General features: G+C 36.4%; 1 protein-coding gene across 2 annotated transcripts in view; it reads right to left on the bottom strand.

The window, feature by feature from the left end:
- CLEC16A (C-type lectin domain containing 16A) overlaps window positions 1-20012 on the bottom strand; it is a gene marked incomplete at its 5' end in the record, with an annotated part of 69111 nt that overhangs the window by 19609 nt on the left and 29490 nt on the right. For both annotated transcript variants that reach the window (XM_084271019.1, XM_084271020.1), the window contains 7 exons: window positions 399-603; window positions 1332-1483; window positions 10849-10969; window positions 14855-14983; window positions 17172-17222; window positions 18649-18693; window positions 19179-19288. In XM_084271019.1, coding sequence (XP_084127145.1) covers window positions 399-603; window positions 1332-1483; window positions 10849-10969; window positions 14855-14983; window positions 17172-17222; window positions 18649-18693; window positions 19179-19288 — 813 coding nt within the window. The remainder of the gene's footprint in view (window positions 1-398; window positions 604-1331; window positions 1484-10848; window positions 10970-14854; window positions 14984-17171; window positions 17223-18648; window positions 18694-19178; window positions 19289-20012) is intronic.

The following is a 20012-nucleotide window of genomic DNA, read 5'->3' as shown; positions in this document are numbered from 1 at the left end:
TGGATTGCTCATCATCACCACACAGAAGCATTAAGCCTTGACATCAACTGCATAGTATGCGATTTCTTTTTTTCAAAAATCCTTTCTTTGATTTGTCTATCATTAAATATGAAAACTTATATTTTACTCTGGAAACTAGATGCTGATTTACAGTTTTCTGTGGCACACCACTTAGATTTATCTAACACATCCTTATGTTACAGAATGATTTGCTATGACATAGAGACATAGAATGGTCTGGGTTGGAAGGGACCCAAAGAATCCTAAGAGTTCCAACCCCCCTGCCACAGGCAGGGCCACCAACCTCCAGGCCTGGGGCATCCACCACCTCTCTGGGCAGCCTGTTCCAGCAGCATGCAAATTTACTTTCTCAGAATCATTTAAATAGACCCATTTACCTGCTATTCTCTGCATTTTCATGCGACGAGCCTGGATGCGGCCTTTGGCAAGACGCTGCTTTGCAATAATGCAGCGAATGTGATCTGAAAAAATAAATGTAGCTTGCAGGATAGGGAAGGGCTTCGAATGGGGACTTGAGGCAGGCTTATGAATGATGATGTTCAGACCTCTACTGTCATCCTCTACTCCTGTCACCTGCATATCCTAAAAAGTAACAGAAGGCAAACAGCTAATGAAAAGATTAGTATTTTTAAATGATAAAGTATCAACATTGAAGAAAACCCCCTATGTCTGCTCCACTAAAACCTCTAAAAAAAATCCCAAATGATTTCTGTTCTGTTCTCCTATAAATAAAAAAGGACTATGCAAGTTGTATAAACCTGGATGTAGATCTTCAGAAATTCATGCTCACAGAGATTAGCTCAGTTAATATTTTTAAATCAAGTTTAATTCAATTAAATTATTTGAGCATAATGCATTTTCAGTAAATAAAAAACTGTGTTGGTTAAGGGATTAAAAAGACAAATGAAAGAAACTTCTTAAAGTTTTTGAAATCAATTAAATGACACAGATCATTTTGAAGTTACAACCTGTAGCCCTCTCTATGCGCAGGAAGATCATTACAGTGTCACTTAAGGAAAGTACTTGAGACTCAATCCTAGTTGTATAAGATTCCAGTGTTCATTTCACACACAAATATATATTGGGGAAGTTACTTCATTTTCAAGTGTGCCTCTAGTTTGCTAAGTAAACTTCTGCAGAAAACCAGAAATAGTTTAAAAGCAAGGAACTAGAAAAAAGACTAGTAAAAGAAACAAGCAAGCATGGCACAGAACTTAAATATATGAGCTAATATTGGTATTACTATTAACCAACATAAATGTAGATTTCCAGCTGAAAAAAGTAACTACTCAGATGAACACTTTTCTTACCTGCAAAAGGCCTGCAAACTTAACTACTCCCCATCCAAGTCTGGCAACATCTGGCTCAACCAAACTCATCTGGTAAATATCCACAGCCAGGAATCTTTGGACTTGACCCCCATCCTTTGTTATGACTGTACAAGCAATTAGATCACTGTTATCTGAACGAAAAAAGAAAGAAAATAAAATTACATAGCTGCTGATGTTAAGGATTCTAGGTTTTGGTTATTTTATGTAACATAAAACCAGTAATAGATAAAAGTATAATCATCTTCATAACATATTTAAAAATTATTCAATGTTGGGGTTTTTTAAACATAGATTTTACATTTTTCTATCATATCTTAGTTACATAGAAAGGGCAGGGTATATTGTAACAGGAGTGGTTCAGGCATCTTACAAGTTATGTTTAAGATGTATAGAATATGTACCTTGCTTTCTCTTATCACCTTTGTTACCTTTTAGTATAAAAGGTTACTTCATTTCAGGGATGAAACTGCAAGAGTGTTGAGTTCTCTCACTAAGAGTTCTCAGAAAGTCTTGTCCAAAGACCACAGACAGAGTCCCACACCACTGCAGGCAATTACAGGTATGAGGTTCCATTCTGACATGTTACGTTTCTACAGACCATTCTGCTGCCTGTTGGAAGCCTTTCAACTTCAAGACTATATGGACTCCTCAGGTAAAGTGTATCAGGTTCTTGCCAGTATTTGTTAAATGAGGTGATTTTTTTTTCCCCTTTATCCACCTGATTTGTTCATTTATATGTAATAAACACATCTCTTTCTCATTGCTCTAGGACCCCTCAAAACAAGCCCTCCAAATTTTCTTAAAGGTCTTTTCCAAAACAGACTATTCCGTGTTTCTATCTCAAGAGATATACAGGCCACAAAACCAAATAGAGCTGTGAAGTTCTCAAATACTTGTCTTTGTCCAGTGTTTATGTGGTTCTTACTGCAACAGCAAGCAGATTAAGATACCTGGAATTACTGTTGTACAAATTCAATTACCTACAGAAATGCAGTACAGAAGGTAAAGAACTGGCAGGGCAGAAGTTGTTTTCCAGAACAGAAAGTTTTCATTTTAGATCTGACAATAACTTAAATATTTCTGTGAAGTTTATCAAAGAACAGAAAGGAAAATTAGTCATTTATTAGGCAACTGTTACAGGAATCTTTTAAGTTTATACAACTGAATGTACCCCGTTTACTGTTTCTAGCTAACAGCTGCCAAAGGGTCATAAACTACAGTCATCCTTTATGACAAAAACAGAAGAGAAAGTGTGGTTAAACACATTTCCAGTGAACTGATCTGTGAACACAGCTATGCTGTATAACAGTTACAAATACCCAACCACATTCAGATGAAAGAATTAAAAGCTGCACAGTAAACTTCAGTACTATTGAATTTTGATCTAGGGATTGAAGTAAACCACAGACTGAATGGCTCACTGATAGGACACTGCTGCAAAAAACTGTAGTGTCATTTCTAAGATGAACAGCAATGCTTAATTTTTCCTCATGCAACTTCCAATCAGATTGGACACTGCACCTCTAAGACATGGGTCCAAGATTTCTTTGTACTTTCTCCAAAAATTATACAATTTTCAAGAAATATAGCCTAGGAAGGAGAGTTCAAAGACTCCAGCTGCTTGCAGCAAAGTTTTAAATTACATGACAATATTGCACAAACACAGGCAGACTGGAAAGACTTGTGTTATACAAAGCCTTTATGAATATAACAGACCCTTTAGGATATGGTCCAAGTGTACATGAACTGCCTCAGGGCTTGATCTTTAATGATTTTATAACTTCCAGTCATCATATTTCTAGAAATTATCTGCAGACATTAAAAGCTCTTACAGAAAACTGTTAGCACTCTGTGTGCATAGCTGGAAGTCCAGGATAAGCATTAGGCTGCAGATAGTTAATGTACCATCTTCTTCCCATGAAGAACTTTTTCCAACACTATGCAGCCCATTTGGTAAAATATTCTACTTTAGTACTTATTATGAGTCTTTAATTGCAAAGAACAGCATTAGAACATATTTCTCAAAGACATTCCCCCTTCACAAAGCCATTTCAAAATTTCTGTAAGTTCTGTAAGACAATTCTCTGCACCATACGCTCTACCCAAAGTGTTTGACAATCCATGTTTTGGCCATGTTGTTGAACAGTTCAACGTGAGTCGCTGAGTTACTCTTCGCATTAAATAGTGTTCTTTCAGAGAGGCTCAGAATTACTTTCTCACTGTCTGCTATCTCTCTCTTGTCCACTAGACAGTCAGAATTTCAGTTCATATATTAGTCCCTCCTCTTGGTCAGGATGGGATACCACCACCCTTCTTGAGGAGGGGAGCACTGTTACCATCAGAGACAACAGAATACAGCAAGAATAACTTGAAATTACTGTTCTTGCAAGAAATACTACACACTTGAAAAGAAGAATTCTTTAAAAATTTTTCACCACCTGTTTTAGAAAAAGAAATAGGTCTCAAAGTCAGTATTAGTGCTAAAGACTTCTTATAAAAGACAAAGACTATATTGAGATCTACTGAACAAAAAGGATAATTTAAGAAAAAGACAAATAGGTTCAAGATTAGCTTGGAAAGAAAAAAAAAACAGAATACATACGAATTGAGAAGGGAAAATAATCTATAGAGAAGTTCAGGGGACACATTTCAGAATGTAAACCAAAGGACAAGTCATGTTAAAGATAGGTTGGATTGTAGAGTTTTGAGGCGTTTTTCCCTCTTTTCACTATTACTGTTCTTGGTAATTTTTTTCCTCTGAATATGAAGATTTATTTCTGTACACCTTCAAATAACTGACAGTAAGGGACAAAGTAACAGAGAAAATCAAAAATCACTGTCACATGTAAAACATTTTATAATTAACCATTAACAAACAAGCAAAACAGCCCATTTAAGATCTTTGCCATTACTGCCAATAAATAGAAGATTTGAACAGCACACCTACTACAGATGAGTTATGCCACTAAGTCCAGAGGAAATCTTGCCTCCTGACGTTACTCAGGAACAAGTGGAATTGCCATTTGAAAGGAGAATTTGCTGAACTTTCTTATAAAAGATGTGATTTCCTCTCAGACACTTCTCAAATTTCAAGCATACTGAACATAATCCATTTCTTTGTACCATGTGTGCTAGTACCCACCAACATACTTGTGCAGAGTGGTTGAAAAAATTTAGCTGTAAGAATGTCATGAAACCCTCACACTGATCTTAGTGTTTCATGACCATTTGGAAAACGCTTAAGATCAGTGTTTACTGGCACCTACAGCTATGCAGGAAGACAAAACCAGATATGACCTTCTCTTTTTCAAAGAATAAACTTAAAATAACTAGCTGTTTTTGTTCAAACTTGCCTTTTTTTTTTTAGGTAAGTGTATATATAATTCATATATATGTTTGTGTGCACATATAACAACATTAAATAGATGCCTTAAAGATATTTTGGTCTCTCAAATGCATTAAAAATATTGGAGAAGTATATAGGGAAATAAGCTGTAATTTTCATTTATCTAAAACCTACATGATTCTGCAGGAAAAGAACACCCATAAAAGCTTAATTTTCAGCTTGCACTGAATATGTGGATTTTAACATTAGCATGAAGTTCAGACAGATCAATTCTCAAATCAAAAATCCAATTCACTGGTGTCTGCTTTGCCACTATGAAAACAATGCCAAAAGTTAAATACCTTTCAGAAAGCATCTAGCTGTGGCATTATGGAGAGCAAAAATTCAACAGTTGTGTTGTTTATGAAGCTGTATGTAAACAAACTTCAGTGTCCTATGGATGACAACATTGAACTGGAGCATGCTAGACTGGCTGTGATATTTCATTGTCACTGTACTCTGACCCCCGAAGGCTCAGCTCTGCATGGGAGAAGCCACTTTTCTCAAATCTCTCAACTGGACAGATTCTGTAATGAATTCCTGAATACAACAACCCAGAGAGCAAACCAGAAACACTTCTGGGGCAATAACATGTCCAAGAGCAAGTACCTGCAGCAGCAAGAGACCTTGTTTAATACATGCAGGTCTTTAAAACAGGACAGTATTTTGGGAACAGTTAAATTTTTACTGGGAAAAGTATGATGGTCTCCCTCTGAAACAATCTCTTGTTAAGCCAACACCTCACTTTTACAGTGAGAAGGAAACATCTATCATTCACCTCTGATGGAAGCTGAGCAACTGTACACTCTAAAACCTTGAAAGCATCTGTTAAACTTTGAAAATCCTAGTATTTCACTCACAGAAGCACCATTATTTAGGAAACAATGCAACAAATCAAGCATCTACCTAGGTGTTCCCACAAAGTACGTTTAGTTGAAGTTAGAGGCTATGCCTCTGCTTATACACCTATGCTACAATTTAGCTTACTCTCTTTTCCTCATATATGACAATGTATTTAGGAATGCAATAGACAAACCCCAAGCATCGGTACTTTGGACAAAACCTCACAACAATCTCTTCTAATCACTTTTAGCATATTTACCTTGTCTTGAAATTAAGTTCTTTAAAATTTTTACCTTTTAATACTCATTAATATTTTTAATGTTCATTACCCACAGTGAAATCTCTTACTAAACTACAGAAGAAAGCTTTCACTTGACAGAGCAGTGCTTCATTTAGTCCACCACAGGTTACTGTTCACGTTCACTTGCAAAGGAACTGGGCAAGGACTCAAAAGAGAAGTTACATTCCTTGGAAGATACTTAACAGAAGAATTATATGATAAAATCTTAATCAATGTCCACAAATACCTGTCTGGGGGTAGTAAAGATTATGAAGCCAGTGGTATCCAATAATAAAATGTGCACCAAGCACAAAATGAAATACAAGAAATTCCATGAAAGCACTGGTGGGGTGAAGAAACTGACAAAATCCCCACAAACTTTCTTTATTGTGAAGACAGTCACACACTGAAATGGGTTGTGCTGTGATGCTGTGAAATCTACATCCTAACTGGTGAGGACTCTGAGCAATTTGCTCTAGCTGACCCTCTTCTGAGCAAAGTAGTTAGACTAGAACATCTCCTGAGGTTCCTTCCAGCGTCAATTATTCTCTGATAAATTTTCCTCAAATCTTACTTTAAAAACATTGACTATGATGGCCTTTCTAAACCCTGTATTCTTGGTGGAGACAGAGTGAGCAGGAGACTTAACTATAACATTACTTATTTCCATTTTAGCAAAGAAATAACAGCTTTAAGCCTATCATCATTTACTCGGCCACGGCATTTAAAACATCATCACTAACAGAATCAGCAGCCTGAAACCAAGCACCATGGCTGTTCATTTGAGCTGCCAGCAAACTTCACACAAACACTGAGCTGCTGAATAAGATTAAAGCAGCCACCTACATGAGACACCTACAAGCTCACATGCAGTATAGGGCAGGCAGTTATCACATAATATGCAAGTGCTTCAAAACTATTTACAGTAAAAAACAATACTGAAAAGTAACAGTATATATCATTCTGGTGACAGCACACCCAGCAATATGCAACCAACCTTCTGTGGAACACCTGACTCATTTCTAAATGTACAGTCATATATAGTGCTGACAACCTTGCAACTACACTTAAAGGTTTACAACGAGCATTTGCACACCAGAACATTAAAAGGCTTCTTTACAAGAAATTTTAACCTTTCTCACCCAGCTCCCATAAAACACAGTAATTGCATTCATGAAAAAAAAGCCATTTTGATAAGGTGAGTTTTTCAGGATTTTTCAAGTAGCTGAAGTAATAACTGGATCTTGTTAACCTCTACTCCTTCTTGACAATGTATGTATATGAATGACCAGTCATAACACTTGAGGCATCTCAACATTCAGAAAAAAATTTAAAAGCATTGTAATAACACCAATTGATGAAAGTTAGATCAAAAATATAGCCAAAAGAATCATTTTTCAAAATGACACAATTATAATGGCTCGCTTTTTCCCAGCTGCTGTCTCCTCCCAAGATAGGGCATCTATGCAGATACATGTATCACATATGCTTTATGCCAAAACTCTGATACTCTCTTGTCTCTCAGGTAATGAAAAAACTTGAAATAGAAGCTATTTCTTTATGCTACCACACACACACACACACACACACACACAAACTCCATCACTGTACTACTACCTTGGTTCAGACAGTACAAGTAACAATAGCAGTAATAAGCAATTTAGAAAGTCTTACATGTGGAAGTACATGAACTGATGCACATATAAATGGGGAACTTCACTCAAAGACCCCAAGGAATGCAGAGTATCTGTTACTAGCCTCAAAAACGATAAAGTTTAGAATTTTAAAGACAACTCTGATGACACTGAACAAAGAGTATGCAGTGTTATAGATGGGAAGAAGCAATGAAGGAAAATAGGTAAGTATCTCAAGGTTAAAAAAACCAAACAAAACAACATAAAAGAAACTGGGAAAAAACAGTTAACACCAACCTCATAATCACAGATACTCAGCAAGGGACTTGTTAAAACCAAATAGTACCTATTTGCAGTGAGATCCAAATATCTGTATCTGTGCTACAAAATACTATTTCAGCAATTTACTGACAAGAAGAGCTCCTCCCAAGGAGGAGATTGTTTTACACTTAAAAAAATCATATTTTGTGGACACAGATACTAGTACCTCTTCCTGGGAACAGGTGTAACACCTGTCAACTCGATTTGAAGATTAAATCGGTCTATGCTGTTCTAGTTAACATGAAAAGTCTTTTGAAGCTAACATGTGAAACTCTAGATCAAGTACTCCCTGTCTGACTCAGACAAGCTATGAGAACACTCAACAGAAAGGGCTTTTTACAGCCTTTTACAGTTTATTTCAGTTTTATAAATACGCTAAAACTCTGTTAAAATTTTTGAGATCCAAGACTGACTGACTCCCTGCCAGCTACAGGCTGTTTTCACCAACAGTGGGGTAAGCAAAGTGTTTAGCTTCTGTAACTCTGCCAGCTGTAGGGCAAAAAAAGTTTTCTAATAAATGGTGGAATATATGGAAAGACCTTTGGAAAATCTATGGCTGTAATTACATACTCTGGTCCCAAAATAAAGACTAAAGCCTTCCATGAAAAGATCAGAAAGCAGTGAATACACTAAGGCACAGAAGTGCCATCTTTATGTGGATAGTCTGTATTTAAATTTAAATATGTAACAACACCACATATAAGGAATGTATACAACTGTAGTACTGTTCAAGGGTAATACTGTAGAAGCTTCTCACCACAATCCATACTGTTTATAAAGTCTATAATGTGCACTAGGTATTTACTAAACAGTATCTCAACAGTGTCTCTGGAGCTATCAAAACATTTTATCATGAGTGATCAGGATTGCTCTAGACCAACAGATAAACAAGGACAAAAAGTGGATTTTTGGTTTGTTGTGTTGGGTTTTTTTGGGTTTGGTTTCTGTTTTGTTTTGTTTGTTTGTTTTGGGGTTTTTTGGGGGGAAGTGGGGAGGAAAAGAAACAAATCTCATTTGGAAACACTATTTCAATCAGATCCATCTTTTGTTCAGTACATTCTTAAAAAACTAACCACCACTTCATAATCACATTTCCAGTTAATTTAAGAAAAACATACTTATTTTCAGTAGAAGCTGATTTATTATTTCATCTTACCCTCTGAAAAAGGGCCAACATTACAACACCTAACTCATGTGGAACAGGAAACTGAGTTAATTCTAAGTAACTAACTTTATGAAGTCAAGAGTAGCTAAATTATTCCATAATTTTTTACCTGAGAACTAAAAATTGCGTAATGTAATTAATACCATCTTGTGCTGATCATTGTCTCTGGGAAAGCTCTTTGGGAAAGACCACAAGTACCAAAACCAGTACCAGTAGGAAAAGGACAGAAATACAACTACTGAAGAACAGTTTTAAGTAGTGTATTTTTCTTAAATCTTTTATATAGTACAGATATTCAACAACGACTCAACGAGTTGCAACGACTCAACTGCCAGTCTTCCACACCACCGGTCATGTAGCTACAAAGTTTGCAAACACTAGACTGGCATCTTGATATAGTCTCATCTATTCTAGACTAATAATTATATTTACTTAGTAAAACCCAGCCTATATCCTACAGCTTCTATATTTTTCCAGGTTAACTGCTTTGATAGCATTCTTTCCACATTTATAGATAAATGAGTTTATTCTCAAAACCTTTCACTGCAAGGTGAATTGCAGTGTGAAAGATATTCACATACCAGCTGCAAGCCTTTAAGTGAAAGGGAGTGTCCTCTGACATTTTCTGCATTGCAGAGAAATATTTTTTCTAAAAAATAAATTTAAATTTAAAAATCCATATTAAAACTAATTTATTTAAGTTTTAATCTGAATTTCATCCATTAAGCTACTGCACAGCAGGTCTGATACCTCAAAACTTTTAACTCACTTGATTTCACTACTTCCCTTTCACTCATAATTAAAATTGTTGATGGACTTGTGCACAAGAAGGTCTCAGGATACTGCCTGAATCAAAGTGAACTACTTACCAAGTAACACCAGTGCAACGAATTCTTCTTGATTACAAGATATGCAGTTAATAGTATTTGTATTATCATGCACTTTCTTTTCAATTTTAGACAAAAAGCACACTTTTAAACCTTTAAACAAAACAGAATGTCTCACACCATAGTAAGATTAACTTAAAACGTGACAAGTTTGTTTCTTAAACTATGTCAGTGCTAGAGACAGTAAAACTACAGCTTTACGATCCAGGCCAGGGTTACTCTAGAATTTTTACAGCTTAGTTACATACAATGTCATCTAGAAATGGCTGTTTCAATGTTAAATACACATATGTATATTGAATTTGCAGACAAATAGCATACTTCATGATTCTATTCCTTCCAACTTTGTTTTTTCAGTATGGAGAGTGCAGTACCATTATTTGATGCTGTAAGAAGGCGGCACTTTGCCTTTACTCTCTAGTAAGTACTACTTAATATCACATGGTCATTCTGGACATTACCAACTGGTTCCCCTTGGGAACAGCTCAGCATTCTCTTCAACTATGGGAGTACATTCTTCCACATGCTGACTGAAATAAGAGATGTGAATATAAAGAAAACTCCAGGGCAGAAGGAGACATGATGACAACCAAACCCTCACTATCAGTAAAATCAGTATCACTGTAGTGTCTCTTAGAGTTCATGAATGGTTTAAGTGTGTTTTTAAAAGGTGAAAGCAGAATAGAGGAAAATCCTAACATACCAGAAAATCAGATTACTCCAAATCCTTTATGTGATAATATTTATACACTGGAGTACTTATTAGCAGTCTCTTAAAAATCCCAAACCCAAACAACAAACCACAAGAAGTGTTCCAAATCCAGTAGAAGACCAACAATGCAATCATCCTATGTAGTCAATTACACAAACAAGGTAATTGTTTGGAGGTTTTAACTTTTAAAAAAAGCAAAAAAAAAAAACCCACCCAACCAGCATTCTTTCCATCTCATAGACTATTTGGGAAATTGATGGACAACTTACTCAAGTCAAGAACATAATCTGTCTTTATCAGATCTTCCTCCCTTGTGAGCGGTAACTGAGTTTCTGGCTCATTTCGCAAGTGCAGCGATAGCGAGCGGAGCATGAAGAAAACTCTGATTGCCTTGAGAAATTGAAAAAAGTTCATTAAAATATTGCTGCACTCGGTACTACATATTTTAATAGATTCTTATAAAGGTATGCTCACTTTTACAACCCTGGAGTTTGTTATCATGCAGGAAATCTACTTTTTTAAATAGAGAAAATAAAACGTAATTTCAAAGTTAAAAAAAAGGATACAGAAGAATTTGAAACATGCTTTTTATTTTCAGTGAAGTAGAAGCAGCAGAGCTTTTATGCCACTGGTACTCACTCTTACACAGATTGTGACTGATAGGCAAATGATATCCTGGATCTTTTTTTTTTTTAAAAAATCATTATTTTCAAAATATTTCATTATTATTGTATTTACAATCCCTGTACGCTACAGACAACTACAGAACCAACCTTCAGACACTCTCATATTTTGAACTTAAAACAGTAATGACTTTTCTGGTTGAGTCTAGCTAAGATGCCTACAAGTTTGAGAGAAAACAGTGGGGATTTTTGAGTTTTAACTTGCTGTGTTCATCAAAACTAAGCACATGCAATACAGTGTTCTTGGAGGACTCCATATTCTCAGGAGGTCTACACAAAGCAAAGCTGTGCCACTCCCAAGGAACTCAGGAGGTGCCCTGTGAAACAGATGTTCTTGTTTTGATTTAGAAATTTATGACATATGGTAAGAAAGATAAAGTGCTAAAGAACAGAACTCATTTATCAGCCACATTTTGAAAGGCACCATTTATAATGCTCTTCCAGTACAAGAGCTGTATTTTCAGCACTGCAATTGAAAAATCATTTTTTATTACTTCCGGTGTTCTGGTTTTTTAAAAAACAGTTTCCTACATAGTAATTCTGTGGTAAATTAATTGCTCCCTTACAGCAAAAGCACTGAATTCATGGAACAGCTGCAGTGCCCAGAAACTCCCAGATTGCATGAAGTACTAGGAAAAACAAATCTAAACTGCTGCAAGGAAAAACTCTTCACCCTTCTATTTTTAAAATCAACAGAACTGTGGCTCCCGTGAACCAGAACTGTGAATGCCGGGCCAGCTCCATACTGGTGGTGCTTTCAGAAACTTCTGGCAGAACATGGATGAAGAAAAGTCAGTCAAGTACTTGGCTCCTCCATGACCTGACACCAGAGCACATAAATTTGGTATGCTGTTGAAATCTAATAGGGCAATATGACTATTCAGAGCAAAGAATGTTAAGACTATCCAACAAAAATAAGATATTAACACTACATTATAAGTAAGAGCAGAGTCACTTTATGATGGCTGATGACCTCTCTAATTTAGGTAGATTGCATTCTAATGTATTCAGGTTTTTCTGAAATTAAATAGGATTACTATAAAGCAGTTTTACTAGCAGGTGTATCAAAAAGAATTTATAATGTTGGGTTTAAAATTTTTCAAATTCACTCCAGAACAGCAGCATCCTTGCATTTTTGGTAACCCAAAAGTCAAACCCAACAGATTGTTTTAATGCAGATGGCAGCCATCACTCAGGCTGCTTTCACTTACTTTCTCCTCAATCCTCTTTCCCTCCTAGGCAGAGCATTGATTTTCCTCATATGCATTCCCTATAAAATTAATGCCACTCATATACAAAACATTTCACCACATTTACTGAATAATCTGCAGGAGTAGAAAAGACAGTAAGAACCTCAGCCTTTGCAGAGAAAAAAATAATTTAAAAAGTCAAGCCTATCAGATGAAAAGGGAACTAAACTGTGCTTTCTACAATACTGATGGCCCTCAGTTTGCTAGCAGTATCAATATAAACCCAAAAGCATGTAATTTCTGGCTTCCTATAACATTTCATTAGGCCTCAGTAAAATAACAGAGCAGGTCAGGGGCCTAGAATGATTTTTTCAGCTGACTTCTGTTTTCTTGGTTAAGTAAGAACAAATATGAAATGTTATCTACATTAAAGAACTATGCATTATGATGAGATACACTTTGCACTGATTCCTTCATTTATATACACATATAATATACAAAGAAATAGCAATTTAAGGGAAATCTATCAGTACCTTACTACAATCCAATAAAATAGCAGTCTCATAGATAGTTCAAAACCTTCTGTCCAAGTCTTTGCTTGTTATATACTCTAAGGTGCAGAGTTCAAGACCTAAATACTTCCCAAATACGAATAATGTTCATTACTTCCCAAATAAAAATGTAAATAAGTTTACATTATTCTAGGTGACTGGTAAGCAGTACCATCTTTAGGACTATAGAAATCAGAAGGAAGAGATGTGACCAGCAAGCAGTAACTGGACTATCAATTATTCAAAAAAGCATCTGATCCTGGGCATTAGGCTTGATTAGGCAGCAGTGGCTAATTTCAGAAAGTAGCCTAACAACTTCTGGTCACTTTAACATTTTAAATCAGAGGGGTTGGCCATCTGGATTCTGGAGATGCACCTTGAATAACTGAAGAGTTATCTGATTTATGAGAGTTCCTCCTAAAGTTAAGAGGAAAAGAATTGCCCTTAGAGGGACTTTCTATAAGAAAAGAAGAAGTGAGAGCCTAGAGATCCGATCTGTAACAGCTAAGAATTCATGATATAATCAAAGTTCACTTGCTAGTGAAAAAAATTGAGAAGATTTTCAGAATCATGCCATGGGATGATCAGAATTGAATCACTACCCATTTGAAACCATCAGCAAGAAGGACCTCCAGCAGGTTAAGCAGCAGCAATGCCACAAGATACACCAGAAGTTCAGCATATTGTTGTGGCAATTCAGCTGAGAGGTAGCCTAGTTGGAATAAAGTAGCACAGGAATTCTATGAAATTCTAAAACTTCCACAGCAACTGGGGGAAGGAGGACCAACAACGAAGCATTCTGGGAGTTCCTGCTGATAAGAAAGACCCATCTCAGAGAACTGACAGGATATTTGTATTGATGTTTTAATTTCCACCAACAGAAGTTAAGCTATTCCTTATTTAGCGCAGGAAAAACTATGGAGCCGTCCATTTCCATTAATGTGCATTTCTAAACATCATTCTGTTAAATGCCTCAGAATTCTAGGAAATATTCTTGCTTTCTAAGAACAATACTTTTCAAGATAATTCACTGAAATTTATGAAACTTAACTTGCTGTGATAACAAGAGTTCTGTGGGTTATAAGCAGTAATGAAAACAAAAGTTTTCAGAAGATTCCTGGAAATATGTTGGGTTGTTTTTTGGTTTTTTTTTCAAGAGTACTTGAATATCCCTACATATATACTTACACATAGGCAAAGCTGTGGAAAGAACAGCACTTTTCAAATAATAATGGGGTGCAATAATATATCTTTAGGGCTCAATAGCACTGAAAGCTCTTATAGGCCACCGCCAGACAAGGGCCAAGAACTCATGATCCCAAGAATGCTGATAATGTTATTCAGGTCAATATCACCTCTACAGATTGTGACAGTCAAAACCAGATATTTTGCTATTTTTTTTCCTCTCTATCACAAATTGCTTACACAATTGAATGCCTCTAAGTAGAATTATATTTTTTGCTACATCTACACACACAACCAATATGAGTGGAGACACTATAGGAATAGAAAGATAGACTGAGATATCCGATCACAAAAACTGACAATATATTAATAATTATCATCAAAATGACGTTTTATGTCTCCACAGTCTAAAAATATAAAAACCCAGTGCAAGAATATATTGAATTGACTAGACACAAGTAGTCACAGGGAAAAAGGTTTTCTACTGGGACAGGTAAATATTATATACTCTATACACAGGTATGCCTTCATTGAGTCTTTATGATTTTATGGATGAAGCTTTCAATCAAGCAGCTTTAAAGGAAAAGCATTTGTATTTCTAGAATTATTCAATGTCTTTGGCATCATTCTGTCACACCCAAATGTAAGAAAAATATTCTTACTCACTCTTCGTGTTCTTTCCACATCTCCACAAGGCAATCTCTTCACAAAATCAATACCAGTCAGTGGTGTCCCCGTTGGAGGCAACAAGATTGAGGCATCCATCATCAAGTACTCTACATTCATGGGTTTAATCTATAAAAATATTTTAACATTGATTAATATAAAGAAAAATAAGCATTTGCATCTTTACTTTCAAATACAGTTCACTGTTGCATATTTTAAGAGTAAGGAATTGTTACAGAGTTCTGAGAATTTTTTATACCATCTTATTTTAAATTCCTCAGATACAATTTCTATTTTCTATTTGCTCATTGTTCCCTAACACACTGTTCAAGTTTCCATACTGCAAAAAACACAGGAAAAAACTCTGACAGATTACAGAAGAAAAGCTAATTTCATAAGTACTAACACTGAAAGTCAGTCAGGTTTGATTTTAAGTTCTGACTCAAATTTGTAATTACTTCAATCACAAGAAACTTTCCCACATCTTTTTCTCTCCAAAAGAGAACTCTCTTGGCTCGGTTAATACAGGAACTTTCACATGAGGCAATTCCCTCCAGTTTTACCACTAACCCTTACAAGGTTGCTGATTTTCAAGAATAAATGATGTCTGAAACACCTAACCTTCTGTACCTTCTAGCAATTTCACCCAAGTTTTATAGTACACACACACACTGGAGACATGAGCTTCTTTTTACCAGAAAGCCAGCTGAAATAGCTAAAAGGTATAAAAGCCCTTCCCACAGTTTGTACAATACTCTGCATAGAAGAAAACTGAAGTCACATGGGCATTCCAAAATAGCCAACTGTAACTGGAAGCATTCCTGACCATTTTGCCATGGTCAGATACCGTAAAAGAAGCTGACTGAAACAAGGTCCAAAATTGTCACAGTGCAGTCTTGAACTGCTGCTTTGTAAACATAAAAACTCAAACATAGTCTTTTGCCAATCTTTCTGATCTCAGAATAATTATTCCCCAGTGTCTAAAACACTGGATTAACAAATTCAGTCAACATGTAGAAAGATACAGAAATCTACATAGACAATGAGCTCAAATGAGAACACAGAACTAAAATTTCTAACAGGTAAATAACTGTTAGGTAAATAATACAGATATAATTCATGTACCAATACAATGGTTCAAACGGCATTTTACATCATAAAGGTGAAAAATGGCAAAAAAGTCATTGCCACAAGCTAAAAATGCTACAGATTACAGTGTTCTGTTTACCTCCTCCTCAGAACTTGCACTTATCTATCAAAGACAACTTTTTCTTTCTTCATTATACAGACAGAGCAAGTATACTTCTGCCTTTGTTATTTACACAAATCATCTGACAACACATTAGTGTTTCTTAATACTTAAATCGGTCCACCCCACAAGTCACTTGCTAGCCAGGCAAATAAATATGCTTTAAGGAAAAGAAAGTTCAAGTTCCAGGGTGTAGATCTGTCTTTTATGGAAAATAAATAAAATGCAGTCTCAAACAGAGATACAATAGTAAAAACCTACACATATATTGGATTAGTAACATAAAAATGATGTCACATCTAAAACTAAAAGTACAGTAATAGTTAACCACTAAAAATTAAATATTTTGCTAAAAACTTCTGGTATTTGAAGTGGTAAAATACATGCAAGATGCTTCTCACATTAAAAGGCTTATTGTAACACACCAACCGCAGAGCTTTTTCAAAAGGACAACTAGTAGGTGCTCATTAAATCCCTGTACCACTGTGGGGAAAAAAAATACTTGGGGGAGTCAGTTACAGGTTATCTGAATTCTAACCTACGAATTTAAACAGATCATGGGTTTTAAAACATTTACATGTTAAATATGAACTGAGATTGACTTTAGTAATCTGCTAAAACATTCACAGCTGGTCCTGTGGCACCAGCAGTACCTCTCCTAGAGCAGACAAAAGCCCTGACATTTGTTCACTGGAACCCTGATCTCCACCAGTAAATGGCACCACCTGGAACTGAAACTCTGCTGGGTTTCAGAAAGATATAGGAAGATTGTTTATTAACTAGAAAAAGAAAATTAAAATCCAATGTTTCAGTTCCCACAATAAAATAATTTATATACTCTCTTTCAGAAACTAATGGGCTTTTATTTAAGAGATGTGAAATTTCACATGAACGATTTACCTAAGTGTAGACACAACTCCACAGTGACAAAAATACCCCACCTTAATTTTGTTATTCCACTTCTGGAAATAAAGACACCCACATTTTCAGTAGTTATCAATAAGTACTTGTTATTCCTGCTGTTATCTGGGTTTGAGGGTTTGTCAGGGAGGAAGGGGTGGCACTTACTGTCATACTCCGGTATTCATCTTCAAACATATCCAGAAAAATTTCTTCTCCCTTTCAAGAAAAAGGGATAAAGACACACCATGAATTGTTATGGCTGTGCAGCTATGCTTGTTTGACTTATTTTAACGATGTCCTGGGTGTTCCTCCCCAGGATCTGGCAGCGGGGCTGCAGGGGCCTCTCTGAGGCGAGGCCAGGGCTGCCTCGTTCTGGATAACCGGTTCTAGCCGGTTCCCGCCGGCTCCAGCAGCCCCACTGCAGGTCACAGCTGAGCCTTTGGGAAAATGTTTAAGGGAGAGAGATTCCTCTGCAGCCCATGGAGAGGACCATTATGGGGCAGACCTTTACACTGCAGCATGAGATCAGGTGAATGTGGCCTGAAGGAACTGCAGCCCGGGGAGGACCCACACTGAAGCATATTTATTTTCCTGAGAGACTGCAGGCCGTGGAGGAGAGGCCCCACATTGGAGCAGGGGAAAATCATTAATACAAAGAAGCAGCAGACATGAACTGTTATGGACTGACCCCAAATCCCAATCTCCCATTCCCCCTGCACCATTCAGCAGGGGGAGAAAGTAGAAGGAGCAAAGCTGAGCCTGGGAAAAGGGAGGGGATGGGGAAGGCACTGCTTCAATTTGCTTTTGTTTTTCACTAGCTAAATTTATTTTAATTTGCAATAAATAATTTTTAGCAAGTTAGGTCTGCTTTTCCCATGATGGCGATTGTAAGTGATCCCCCTATCTCAACCACAAGTGCTTGTTTTGGTTTTTTTTTTTCCAAATCTTGTATTTTCCCTCCATCCTGTTGAGAAGGGAGAGCAAGAGCATGGCTGGGTCGACATCTGACAGTCAGCCAAGTTACTTATTTTTTGTAAGCCAGACTGAGAAAACATCCTTCAAGAGAATTCTAACAAAAACAGCACGAGGTTTAAGACACTTGAAACCTATCATGGATTTCCTGCTCCTTACACAGAAGTTAACACAGGGCTAAAACATTTATTTCTGTCATTGTTTACAATGGTGGGAGCTGGGGGGGAAGGCAAAAAGCTGCAGACGTCACCAGGAAGAAAACAAAAAAAGGATTAAGTAAAATCATTTCAGATAAGAAGGAATAATAACAATGCCAAAACCAGACTAGTGATAAATATCCCCAGAAGTGGGGTGAAGTGCTACCTAATGGCACGCCTCTGTTCCATAAAGTAGGTAACAGTTGCAATAAGGCACGTAACTGCTAAATCGACCTCTGGTACAAACCCTTTGAGACCCCTAAGAGCCTTTTTGTGACGTATGACAGTGTGGCATGGGAAGGGCTGGAAAGGATGGGAATCTTCCAATGAGCCACTTCCTATTTTATCAGGAAAACAGAGTTCTCATCTTAATAAAAGTGCTGCCTTGAGCACTATGTAAAGATCAGGCTGCTGACTTGCTTCAAATTCCACGTTATGTAAAGGAATTTTTGTATAGCATTTTGCAACTATACCTTATAGAAACGACGAAGGAGATGCACACTTTCTTCCCTTGCACCCTAGAAAAGAAAAAAGAACCATCTCAGGGAGTAAACACATTTACTCAAAAGACATATTAAAAAAAACCCAGACTCATATAGAAGAGCCTATCTTCTAATACCCTCATACTCAGAGCATTCAGTCCAGAATTGGATAGAACACAGTTCTTGCACTTATGAAAACACAGCTTATATGAGCTTGTTAGCTTCAAAAGCACTTTTTTCTTTTTATATTGTTGAGATGGATGACATACAAACTTGAGAAAAAAAATTAAACATAGCTCTGTTAATGAAGTTAAAATTTAAACAGCAAGGGAAAGCTGACAACAGAACACGAGGTGTTGATTCTTTGTGTTCACGGCACAGAACCACCAATGGAAAGATGTTCCAAAAGCTCTAATTTCACATTTATGCTTAAGGCAATAAGAGAACAGATTTGTTCAAATGTACTACAAGACTTAAAGACAAGTAGTGCTGTGACTGGTAGTTTGAAAGAAAATACTTACCTCAAGGCAAGCAAGGTGAACGTCTTTTATAAGGCTGCCATTTTTAGAAAACACAAGCTGCTTCAGCAACAGGCAGCCGAGTTCTAAAGTTGCCAAACGGATTTTTCCATCTATGAAAAGAAAATTTCAATAAATAAAATAACAGCAGTTTAAGTATGGCTCTTCTCATTACCCAGTGTTCTTATATGTCTCTAGTCTTCTCTGCAACTGTCATTCACTTTGTTCCTCTGCCATACACACTATCTGACATGGCTGAGTGCTGATGCTGACTTACAATGCTGATGGTTAGAAAAAGAAAAGAGAACTGGAAGACTAATTTTAAGCAGAAGAAAATTTAAAGTTGAACCATGCAAGAATGAAGCAAGCACAATTAATATTATGGGAAAAGAAGCCAAAACTAATGCCTTCATCAATCCGAAGCACAGGCTGAATTTTGCATTACACTAAAACAAAAGAATTTTTGGCATTGATAAAGTTATAAGATGAAAGGAAGTTTTGTATACAGCATACTAATAAGGGCACAGCTTTTCCTTAAAAGAAGTCCAAAGGAATAAAATATGGCCTGGAAGTGAAAACCTAGATAAGTCACAGTGAAAAAATGCATTCAGATTTTAAGCTTATAGTTACAGAATGATTTAAAAAGATACTAGAAATGCATAGTCTGAGGTCAGTGATCAATACTAAGATAATAAACACAAGAGACTGACATTTCCACCTGACATTTTCCTACCATTTTACAAGTTAGCATTACACTGCCAGAAACTAAAGATACAAGGGTCAGTATCCACCAAAAAGAGAAAAGGAGAAGTTCTAGACAGATTTAGCAAGCTCACC

This window comes from Gallinula chloropus, assembly GCF_964237585.1.
Source record: "Gallinula chloropus genome assembly, chromosome: 15".
NCBI lineage: Eukaryota > Metazoa > Chordata > Aves > Gruiformes > Rallidae > Gallinula > Gallinula chloropus.
This window is presented reverse-complemented; position numbering and strand designations above follow the sequence as displayed.